The 12,431-nt window shown below is 44.0% G+C and overlaps 1 protein-coding gene across 2 annotated transcripts in view; it reads right to left on the bottom strand.

Annotated features, from left to right (window-relative positions):
• Positions 1-6,779: 6,779 nt before the first annotated feature.
• Atf1 (activating transcription factor 1) overlaps positions 6,780-12,431 on the bottom strand; it is a 41,575-nt gene continuing 35,923 nt past the window's right edge. The window contains exons 5-7 of one of the 2 annotated variants that reach the window (XM_050122403.1): positions 11,787-11,966; positions 11,548-11,707; positions 6,780-8,067 (exon numbers count right to left, since the gene is read on the bottom strand). In XM_050122403.1, the coding sequence (XP_049978360.1) occupies positions 7,923-8,067; positions 11,548-11,707; positions 11,787-11,966 (485 nt within the window). In that variant the 3' untranslated portion in view covers positions 6,780-7,922. The remainder of the gene's footprint in view (positions 8,068-11,547; positions 11,708-11,786; positions 11,967-12,431) is intronic. The other variant, XM_050122402.1, reaches the window with a different exon arrangement.

Genomic DNA, 12,431 nt, shown 5'->3' with positions numbered 1-12,431 from the left:
CGCTTACCGGGAAGATTCTAGCCTACATCCATCCTGGGTCTGAGCTTCATGCGTCTGCCTCAGAGCGCAGAACTATCGCGTCTACCCGGGAGAGCTGAGCATGGCATCTCTGCTCCAGAGAGCAGAGCTGTTGGGTCTCTCAGGGAGCAGAGCAGAGTCTGACCTCACTTCCTCTTCCTCCCAGAATTCTGTTTACTCCTCCCACCTATGCTTTAACCTATCAGGGCCAGCCAAGCAGTTTCTTTATTGCTCAATGACCTTCCTCCATCAATAACCCCCATGACTTTATCTGTTAACTGGCCAAGTTTGCTGTGACCTGTGACACAAGCCTGCCTGCCTGTGCTAGCTAGAGGCTGACCCTGGGACCCCAACCATTGGGTCTGTTTGGCTACTCATCTTAGGAGTAGGAGGTAAATGAGATTAATCCATTCAACCAACCCAGGAAGGTGACTAGTCTTCCTTCCTGAAGCCACAGGAACCCGGCAGAGCAGAAGCTGAGGGTCTGATCTGAGTCCTTTGGAAATCTTGGCACTGGGCAGTGTTTGCTCCTGGCATGTGACCACCTGCAGGAGGCTGGAACTGAAGGAGAATAAAAAACTTTTTTTTCTTCAAGGAATTAAAGGTGTGTGCCACCATCACCACCACCCAACTTCATTAAAATCTCATGGGAATCTATTACATTGCCATGTAAAGTGTCTAAGAAAAACAGAAGGTGGCAGTTAGCTCATGGCCTGCGCCTTACTAACAGTAGGAAAGAAGGCAGCTGGTGCCATCTGTACGCCCCGGACTGGATGGACAAATCTACTGTACTCATGGGCTGGAAGAGTCACCATTGCTGAGGTGTGTGGCTTCTCCAGCTCACCTACCCAGAGATTTAAAACAATCCCAATTGAAACCTTAGCACTTTGCGGGAGGGGTTGATTTACAAGCTGATTCTGGAATGTCAGTCCACAGATGGTTCCTATGACTGCTCTCCTTGAAGACAGGCTCAGATTTCTCATGGGGGTCACTGCCCCCATGTGGAGGTGGTTTCATCATGGGGTGCTCTGTGTCGTACAGTTCACTGTTCTGGACTTCGAGGTGACTGAGCATTTGGGGAAATAACTGGAGACTTTTAGGGGTCTGGGGCAGGGCGGAGAATGCCTTAGTTGGCTGTCATTTTCTTGTCAGGCCTGAGGGGTGTGAGGCAGGTCAGGCCCGGGCCTCAGGCTTTGGAGGACGCTAAGAAGTTAGCATGCTTCTGGGCAGAGCAAAGCAGGAGTTGATCCAAAGCAAAGGGGGCGGAGTCCAGACTTCCATCAGTCTGTGCTTCTTACCAGAAAGCAATTTCTAAACTCCTGTTCTAGTGTGTTGTTCACTAGTCTTCTAGAGCAGTGGCCAGCGTGCGCTCGAGTCCTGATGAAAGGGTAGGATGCACATAGGCCAAAGAAACAGCGTGTCCTTCTGAATCCGTTCTCAAACCGTGTCCTTCTGAATCCGTTCTTCAAACCGTGTCCTTCTGAATCCGTTCTTCAAACCGTGTCCTTCTGAATCAGTTCTTCAAACCGTGTCCTTCTGAATCAGTTCTCAAACCGTGTCCTTCTGAATCCGTTCTTCAAACCGTGTCCTTCTGAATCAGTTCTTCAAACCGTGTCCTTCTGAATCTCAGTTCTCAAACCGTGTCCTTCTGAATCAGTTCTCAAACCGTGTTGAGCCTGACTTCATTACCCCGTGAGCAGGAGCTGTGTGTTGTGTGTTCTGCATTGAATCACAGTTGGTGTCTGAGGCTGGCACACATCCTGTTTGCCTGGCATGCTAACTTCACCCTGGCTTTTCTTTCTCGGATGTAGGATGAGGTCGCCCACTCCAGTTCCATTCTGCTGCTGTACAAATACCATGACCAAAACCGATTTAAAGGAAAAGGCTTATCTTATCTCAGTAGTTTACAGTCCATCACTGAGGCATCAGGGCAGGAAGTCAAAGGCCGGCACAGAGGGCAGCAGAAACCTTGCAAGAATGCTGCTTGCTGCTGGCTCACTTGCAGACCTAGGCCTTGCTAGCTTTGTTATTAGAATATGCCTACCTGCCCAGGAAATGGTGTTGCCCACAAAGGGCTGTGTTCTGCATCAACTGGGATTGTTAATTCTTCAAATCTGTTTTGCTATTTTCCTGCTTTTGTCTCTAGAATTTTTCCTTTTTTCTTATCATATTTCTTCATTTTAGTGTCCTACCCTGTTCTAGTGAACTCAAGGTCAGAGGTGGGCCTAGCGTGGTAGCACGAGCTACCCCAGTCCTCAAGAAGGCGGGAAGGTCAGAAAAAGCATTAACCATATGATCTTCTAGACTAGCAGTTCTCAAGCTGTGGTTGCGACCCCTTTGGGAGGCGAATGACCCTCTCACAGGAGTCGGCTGAGCATCAGAAAACACAGATGTCTACATTACGATTCATCATGGCAGCAAGAGTGCAGTTGTGAACCAAGGATGATGTCTAGTCTGTTTTCTTCAACACACATATACAGCCACTGCAGCTATCTCTGGCTAGAATTTGACTGGCTTTTGGAACGCTCCATCTCAGTCTTGCCATTTCCTCACATTTTAAATTTAGCATTTATAAACATGTAGTAGAATTTTGCTTCCCACTTCAACCTGATAGTCTTTATGATTTGGTCCGGTCTATGTTTTTAATTTTTTTAAAGGTAGCCATGATTGTTCTGGAACTTGTTATGTAGACCAGTGATGTGTGATTAATAAAACTGAGAGAAATTAGGGTTTAGCCTAAAGGTCAGAAAAGCAAGCCAGCCAGCCACTGGCTCTTAACTCTACCTCAGTCTGAAATGGTGATCCTGCCTCCAGGAATCTCAGAATGAGACTGTGTCTGAGAGCTGTCTCCTGTTTTATAATCCTAAAGCTGGGATTAAAGGCGTGCACCACTGGAATTAAAGGTTTGTGTTACCACTGCCTGGTCTGAAAGGCTGACCAGTGGGGCTGCTTTACTCTGAACTTCAGGCACTACAGACCAGGCTATCTTCAAAGTCACAGATCTGTCTGTCTCTGCCTCCAAGCGCTGGGATTAAAGGTGTGCACTCCTCCACCTGTTTCTCCTGTTTGTGTCTGTGCAGCACACCTAGGCCCGTTGCCCATGGAGTTTAGAGTTCTGGGGATGGTTATGAACTGCCATGCGGGTGCCTAGAATGGAAGATGGGTCCTTTGCAAATGCAAGTGTTGTCGACTACTGAGCTACTCTGCAGCCTGATTTCAATTCAGAAACAGTCACATGTGTGTGATTTAAGTGCGGGGAGCATGTGTATGCGCCAGGAGGATTGTGGGAACTGGTTCTTGGGTCCAGTACTTCTGCCCACTGAATCGTTTGCAAGCCTGATGTTCAATTTTAGTCCAAACATGAATTGCACTGCTGTAGTTTTAGTGCTGTGAATCGCACCCTAGGCCTTGTGCGTGCTGGGCAAGTGCTCTAGCTGTGAATCGCACCCTAGGCCTTGTGCGTGCTGGGCAAGTGCTCTAGCTGTGAATCGCACCCTAGGCCTTGTGCGTGCTGGGCAAGTGCTCTAGCTGGGGCTCGGCTCCTGGCTTCCACTGCACTTTGTCATATTTGACTTTTTATTTTTAGACTGGTAGAATGTTGGAAACCATTTATGAACTAAAAAATCCACTAAGTCATGCTTTTTGTTTTTTAATGTTTAAAGATTTTGTTTAAAAAAATAAAGATGTTTACTTTTAAAGATGTGGGAGGGGGGGCTCTCCTGGAGTTGTGAGCAGTTGTGAGCTGAGTGTGGGTACAAACTTGTACACGCTCTTAACTGCTAAGCTATCTCACCCTAAGTTTTATTTTTTGGCAAAAGGTTTCATGTAGTCCAGGCTGGCCTCAAATTCTGTCTCCTGCCTTGACAGTGCTGGGCTTATAGACTAAAGTCACCATCTTGGCTCATTGGTGCTGGCAATTGAACCCCGAGCACTGTACCTCCTAGGCCAACATAGCTGAGCTTCATTTTCAGCCTTTCCCCCCAAGACTGGGTTTTCTAACAGCCATGGCTGTCCTGGAACTCACTTTGTAGACCAGGTTGGGATTAAAGGCATGAGTAACCACCACCTGGCTTCATTCTCAACCTCCTGTATGTTTTTCAGACAGGACCTTGTTCTTACTGAACCCACAGGACTCTCGTCTCAGCCTGAATACCTAGGAATCCATGTAGTGACCACACACTGAACTCAAGCAGCTGCCTCCCTGTAGGGAAACCAGGAGTGGACAGGAACTGTGGGGGGGCCCCGTGTACATTCTCCCTTCAGATCTCAAAACAACAAAGTTATTTGTCCTGGATGGTGTACAAAAGTTTGCTGTTTTATGACATTCCCATGTGTGTTCCTGTGTGTACATGCATGCCACAGTACATTGTGAAGCCATTTTCTTCTTTCACTACATGGGGACTGAGCATCAGGCCTGGCAGCAAGTGCCTTCACCGGCTGAGTTATCTTGTTGGCCCTTTGCCAGACTTTTCTACAAACTTGTGTTTAAAGGAGGTTGCCCTCTAGTGGACAGTTTAAACAGGGCTTTAAACTATTTTTAAGCCAAAGGAGGGAGAAACTTGCCTTAAAAAAAAAAAAAATCCATAAGGGACATTCTCATGACCAAGAGCATACATTTTAGTGTTGACTAGACCTAAAATTTAACATTTTCTTTTTTTTAAAATATTTATTTATTATGTATACAATGTTCTGTCTCTGTGTATGCCTGCAGGCCAGAAAAGGGCACCAGACCTCATTACAGATGGTTGTGAGCCACCATGTGGTTGCTGGGAATTGAACTCAGGACCTTTGGAAGAGCAGGCAATGCTCTTAACCACTGAGCCATCTCTCCAGCCCCCAACATTAATTTTCTTATTTACTGTGTGATTCTGGGCAGAATATCAAATTTTTCTGTGCCTGCTTGAACTCAGATCATCACATATTATGTATGAGGCACCCTCATGATGAAGCTACAAGACAGTGTTCCCAGATTGCTATTTTTTTAATAAATTATTACTACCTGTGTATAAGATGTGTGGATACAGGTGAATGCCATATCGCCCAGGCGGTCACTGGACAACTTTTGGAGTTAGTTTTCTCCTTTGACACTGATGGAGTTCATGGGTTTACTGAGTGGGAAGTAAAACTGATCTGTTTGAGACATTGCCTCAAACAACAGGCTGGCCCCAAACTCCCTCCCTCCAAAGGAAGGGTTTCTCTGCCCCAGAATTTACTCTGTAGACTGGGGTGGCCTTAAACTCCCAGAGATCACCTTGCCTCTGCCATCCCTCCAACCCCCAGTGCTGGGGTTAAAGGTGTTCTTGATCCTCCCGCTCCAGCCCCTTGGTTTCTGCTGAGATTACAGGTGTGCACCACATCGGGTTTAGAAGTCTGAATTCCAGTCACTTACACTGATGTGACCTAGCAAACAAGAACCTCAAGGGCTTGAGTTCCACAGGGGTGGAAAGGGGACTTTCCTGGTCTCTTCTGCCCACTGTATATAAAAGGCATACCATGACCTCACTAGTCGAGTGCTATACATCTACACGGAATACTCTTGAGAACACATGTATGTAGTCACCTTGACTTGTTTAGGTTGCTACATGTTATAACATGTTATATATGGTGTATGTTATATATGGCACAAGCTAAGTTGAAGACAGCAAATGAGTACATAAAATGCCAACAACTTGGAGAAAAAGGACCTCAATCATGAAATGGCAGGAAAGATTTAATTTCTAATAATTATGACTGCAACGAACTGTACTAGTCAAAGGGCAGTCTGCCTCTAAGAATGAGAAAAGGGACAGTGGTAATGTGCCCTAAACCTCTCCTATACCAGTCCCTAAGATCTGGGGACAGGGCAATCTAGAATGGCCTTTCCCTGTGACTTATAGTGAAAAAGACAAGAAATCTGTAACAGTATTACTGATTTGATTTGACGGTGCACACCTTTAATCCCAGCACTTGGGAGGTAGAGGCAGGTGGATCTCTGTGAGTTCAAGGCCAGTCTGGTCTACACAGAGAAACCCCGTCTTGAGAAAACAAAACCAAACAAACCAACATTACTGATTAGATTGGATATGCTTTTGAAGACTGTGCCCTCTTGACTAACAAGGCATTCTTTATCCATCAAGCGTTTTCCAGACGGAGCTTAGGCACATCTTTTCCTGGGAATGCATGCATACTGCCGTCATCACTACTGATGGCCAATTCTAAGTCATGCTGCACCTCTAGACCTCTAGCACTCCAATGAACAGAGGAATACCCAGTCTTCACTCTGCTTTAAAGTCATCACACAGTGACTTGCTGGGCTGGGACGCTCCCTCATTGGTACAGTCTAAAAGAACCTGACAGGTCTTAGCTGGAGCTGCAGACAGCGATTATTTCTACCAGCACATGTGTGAAATGATAGTAACTGCCAACTAAACACTGCTCCCTGCTAGAACACCCTGATAAACCCCATGTTCTTTAGGTTGAAGAAAGGAAAAAAAAATTAAGGAATAAATAGCCTTTGTGGCCAAGTTCTACTAATGATCAATCCCTTTGGAGGATCAACAGGAAGTGGCGGTCTGTTAATGTACCTGCAGACAGCTTTCCTGAGCTTATCATAGCTGGTTCTGATGGAATCAAAGCACCTCTATACCAGACTGCAGAGCTACTGGGACCTTAGGCTACAAGTCCACCACACGAGTGCCACGCAAAGTGGCTGGCAGTGGGCTTGGCACTTGTTATGTTGAACACTGTATTTTGTATTCCGCAAACTTAATCTTATCAAATGTTTTTTTTTAATTCCATAGACAATATGAAACATACCATATAGGCACACAACAGTTTCAAAGTGTATACAGATTAGAATACAGAGGTTAAACACTGGTGTCCTGACCACAGCTTCAACTTTAGATAAACTTCATAGAAAAAGTACAATTCAAATATCAGCCAATTGAAAACTTTACTCTTCTTATAATATAAAAATGATAATTTGAGATACAAATTTTTTTACTAAAACTATATAAACATTTAAAATAATCATTAAAAACTCAACATTAGAATTTATAAAGATTCACTATAAAAATATATCGGCAGTTACTCTCTTATAAAGGTACCATTGGCTACATTACAAAATAGGTCAACGTAGAATTGCCTCAATAACTATTTTAGAACCCGACAAACCTACGGTAAGATGATTACAAACCTTCGGGAAGCTTTGGCGTGCATCTTTAGGGCTTGTGTAAACACTTCATTCTGTTAAAGCACAAAGTAATGCTCTTCAACTGCATACAGGATTAGAGAATCAGAAAAATTATTATATCCTTGTGAAAAACTGCCCTTACTGGAAGCAAAAAACAAGCTATTTAAAAATGTCAAATTTTCAAGACAGTTCTTTCCATTCTTATAAAAATGTAACAAATCACCAGACTCAGATAGTGTGCCCTGCGCCTGTTAGAACACTTCTCAAACCCTCAAGTCCAACAAAACCAACTGTCAAAACTCATTTAACACACCCGACACTGTGACAAGTAGCAATCAGACCACATAATTTACATACTTAGTAACGTATTATGATTTCTTTTACAATTGTCATTTAGAATTTATTGGTAGGAATCACACACTCACACACAAAAAGGCAATCTTAGGAAACAGAAATACAAACTTGGAACTGATTGCTTTATCAATGCATCTGCCACTTTTGGTTGGACTGTTGTTTAAAATTAAGTTGCCAAAGTCTGTTTCCTTGAGTACATTTCCCCGGAGCTTCCAGTTGTACCAGCAGCTTTGTTACGGTCATCTCCACTCACCCCGTCACCTTTGCATTGTAAAAACCTAATACAAAGTAGCTTCTTTGACCTTTGAATTTATAAAACTCCACTAAAAAGAAATCTAATTTTTAAGCAAGTCCATAAAAATACTTTCTCTTTAAAGAGTCAAACACTTTTATGAGAATAAAGATCCTTCAAAGTTTTCAGCTCTTCTATTAGAGTTTTATTTTGGTTTTCCAGAACGGCAACGCGGTTCTCCAGGCATTTCACGTACTCCTTCTTCTTCCTGCGGCATTCTCGCGCAGCTTCCCTAAACACAAGCATCCAAACATCAGGAAAATGTCACACCCTTCACGTGGAAAATACACCAAAGGAATCTTCCCTGGTCATCTTTTCCAGACTATTTCCTGACATGGTCTTGTTGTGCAGCCCAAGCTGGCCTCAAATCTGTGATCCTCCTGCCTCACCCTCCTCTTCACAATGCTGCACCATTTGAAAAACTAAGATATCATCTATGGAGTTGGAGGAGACAGGCGATTCACTTGCTGCTCTTCCAAAGACTTGCTCAGTTCCAATACCCATGCTGGGCAGCTGTAACTCCCTGGGGGTGGGGGGCTATCAGATACCTCTGGCTTTCACAGGCACAGAGAACAATTTGAAAAGAAATTTTTTTTTTCTTTAGGCAAGGATGGCCTAGATGCCTACACCCCCAGCCTTGCTGGGATTCCAGGTGTCAATACACAGATGTGGAGTATAGAATTCTATCTGTCCTGGCAAACGCACATCCTGTCCTAGAAGCCCCTACACCCTCCTGGTCAGCTCTCTACCAGACAACTGCTCTTCTGTCATCCAGTCAGCTCCCAATTAGTGCTTTTTCTGGACAAGTTCTCGCTCTGAAGCCTGGCCTCCTGTCTCAGCATCTTGACTGCAGCAGTCAGACACATGTCACTCACCAGCCTTGCCCCATTTTCAGAGACAGACTCGTTATGTACTTGAGGCTGGTCAGGAATGTGCTATCTTCCTGCCAGTCTTCCAAGTGCTGAGGTAGGTACTATCAATCGTGGCTCCTCCACACACACACACGGTTTACATTTTTTTTTTCCCAGACAGGTTTTCTCTGTAGTTTTGGAGCCTGTCCTAGAACTAGCTCTTATAGACCAGGCTGGCCTCGAACTCACAGAGATCCGCCTGCCTCTGCTTCCTGAGGGCTGGGATTAAAGGTGTGCGCCTCCACTGCCCGGCTTAAATTTTTTCATATATATATATAGGTACAAGAGCTTCTCAGTTTTCTTCTAGTTACATAAAGTATCTTATGTCATACCTTGAACCCTCTAAAACAATCATCTGTTTATCTAACAAACGCATTCATAGAGACATAAACAGGTAAAGTATAGCAATCCTTGTCACCTTTTAATAAAGAGATGTTTTATTTTCAATTAAACTTGTATGCACCCACATAATTATTTTATGCTAATTTTATTGCTTTAAAAACATTAAAGCCCAGTCATACTGTAATCTTTCAACTCCTCCATCTGTGATCTTTTGTTGTCATTCCGAGTTTCTCGGCACCTTTTTTCTTACTCCTCTTGAACACAGTACATAAAGTACCATTAGATATGCATTTTCTCAAAGAAGCAAGTTTTCATGCCTGATGTATTAAAGTGAATGTAGTAATATGACTAAAATCTATTTAAGGGGATGACGGTATGGCTCAATTGGTGGAGCGATTATCTGGCATGTACAAAGCCCTGGACTTGAGCCTCGGCACTACACAAGACCCTACTTGCTGGAGGTCTGATCTTCCTGGTACTCAGAAAGTGGGAGCAAGATCACAATCAAAGCCATTGTTGGCTACGGGCCAGTGCTATACAAGGCAATGGGGGAAAAAATATATATATATTTAAGAAGGACGTAAATGCTTCATGGTGATTGTTGACGTAAAATACCTTTTAAAAAAATTTAACTGTGTATGGAAGGGGACACATTGCCATAGTGCCTGAATGTGCATGCACGTGCGCACGCACGCGCACACACACACGCGCACACACACACACACGGGTCAAAGGACAACTATGGAGCTGACTCTTTCCTTCCATCTTTGTTTGGGTCCCAAGGATTGACTTCAGGTTACTAGGCTTCCAGACTAGAACCTGTACCTACTGAATCATCTTCATTTGTGATCCTCATGTTACCATAAAAAAAATTTTATTACATATACAGTGTTCTGTCACGTCAGGTCATGTGGTTGCTGAGAACTGAACTTAGGATCTTTCTAGAAGAGCAGTCAGTGCTCTTAACCGCAGAGCCATCTCTCCAGCCCTTGATATTAGCATTTTTTTGATATTAGCATTTTAACTGTGGTCTGGAGTCATCAACTGCCCACCTAAGATGGTGAGTTCTGGGAAATGTAGTATATGTTCTGACTGTTCAAATGGCTTTCTCCTCAAAGCTCTCTAGTATTCAAGATGTGCATGAAGTCAATCCTCTTATATAACCCGATAGTGGCCTTCAAATGTTTAAGTGAAAAGCTACAAATGATTCAGCTCGGTGAGACGGGCTGGTGAAAGCTAAGTCAGGCCAGAGCAAGCCCTCCCAGCCAGCCGGCCAACTGCATGGAAAGGGTAACTCCAGGGAGAAGATGGAGCAGCCTCACTGCAAACAAGCGAAGTTTTTGTGGTGTGATCAGATCAAACAGCCATAAAGATAGATACTACATGGATTTAGCTTTACATAGGGTGGAGGCAGAGACTGAGGTCACCAACTCTATTTTGGAAAATACCCTGCTCTGGGTAAAATGCTGCCACCAGCATAACATGGTTCAGAGAACTTAGAGAAAGGAAATGTCATCCCCTGCGGCAAATTTCACTGCTGTCCACACTAGCTTTCAGCAAACAGCAGCACCATCAACAGCAGCCACTAACAACCCATGGAGGAGGAGGGGGCTGCTGCTGCCACTACACCTTAAAAAAGCTCAGATGAGGGGCTGGAGAGATGCCTCAGAATTTAAGAGCATTGCCTGCTCTTCCAAAGGTCCTGAGTTCAATTCCCGGCAACCACATGGTGGCTCACAACCATCTGTAATGAGATCTGGTGCCCTCTTCTGGCCTGCAGGCATACACGCAGACAGAACATTGTATACATAATAAGTAAAAGCTCCGATGATGCTGGTACTGTGACCATTGCAGATTACAATATGTAGCTTATCTTTTCAGTGCAATCGATGGCTCAAGTACAGCACACACGATTGCTGTACCTGGCAAGGCTTGCTTACTGTGGCATTTCTGTGCTCCTGTTGTGGGACCGTGCCCAGAACCTCTAGGGTGTGCCTAACAGATGCTGTTCAAAAAGCTTTGCCTAGCAATGCTTCTTCAATTTGTAAAATATATTCTTATTTTATGTATATAATAGGTGCTTTGCTTGTGTGTATGTCTGTACATCACATGTGTGCAATGCCCAAATAGGCTACATCAGATTTAAGGTCCCCTAGAATTGGAGTTTTAAGCTAACATGTGGGTGCTGGGAATTGAATGAGTTTTCTGGAAGAGTAGCCAGTGCTCTTAATCACAGAACCATCTGTCCTGTCACTAAACAATGTGATTTCAAAGGCTACAGTAATACTGAACTCTGGTGATAGGCTATTTATCAGAGACTTACACATGAGCTCGCTGATGCACTGGGAATGAACCCGATATATCCCAGCATATGGTAAAACAAAGCAGAGCCAAACTTCCTTTCTAATCACCTAACCAGGTGGTGTGTGACTGAGATACGCACAACTCATTATACCCACCTGTTTTTCATCAGCCGTATTTCCCTTTTCAGCTGGGGGTCATCTGTTTTTGTTGCCTGAGATGTAAGGGTCACAGGAGAAGTCATCACCACAGTCTGTGGCAGAGAAGTAGCAGACGGTGTGGTACGGATCTGATAGGTCTGCATATCTCCTGATGCAGCTGCAGGGCCAAAGAGGTGAGTTACTCATCACTGCCTCAGAAAGGACTGGACATGTCTGTAGCTAAGGAGCACACTTACTCTGCACAACCACTTGGTTGCTGGGGACGAGTATTTGCTGTCCATCAGAAGTCTGTGCATACTGAAGGATTGTACCTTGTTGAGCATTGCTGGAATTTGTCATAGTTAATGCCTGCAGTCCCTGAACTCCATCTGCTCCTGGACTGGCCAACTGTAAGGCTCCATTTGGGGCAATGGCAACTTAAACCAAAGAGAAAAAAATAGTTATAAGGCTATATAATACAAATTCAAAGAAAGGCATAAAAAAGGAACATTTAAGTAAGTTTGAAGGCAAGGTGTGGTGACACACGCCTTTAATCCTGGCAGTTGCAGGTGATCTCTTTTGAATTCGAGGCCAGCCTGGTCCAGTTCCAGGATAGCCAGGGCTAAACAGAAAAACCCTGTCTTGAAAAACCAACATACACAGATGGGTGGATGGATGGATAGATAGATAAAAAATAGGTTTGAGTGTAATTCTACTTGGCAAAATCACTGACCACTCTTGAGAATAGCAATGTCTTTATAAAGTTTAGACATACTACCCAAGATTTAGTCTCAAGCCAATACACAATGAATCATAAAATTTGAAATTTATGGACATTTCACGTTAATTGCTAATGTTGTCAAAGAAATTTCCGGGGCATTAATGAGAGATCCAATGGCTAA

The sequence above is a fragment of the Alexandromys fortis genome, unplaced genomic scaffold (genome assembly GCF_014885135.2).
Source record: "Alexandromys fortis isolate MF-2015 unplaced genomic scaffold, M_Fortis_MF-2015_v1.1 scaffold_216, whole genome shotgun sequence".
NCBI lineage: Eukaryota > Metazoa > Chordata > Mammalia > Rodentia > Cricetidae > Alexandromys > Alexandromys fortis.
The sequence above is the reverse complement of the archived record's forward strand: the minus strand, read 5'-3'. Positions and strand labels throughout refer to the sequence as shown.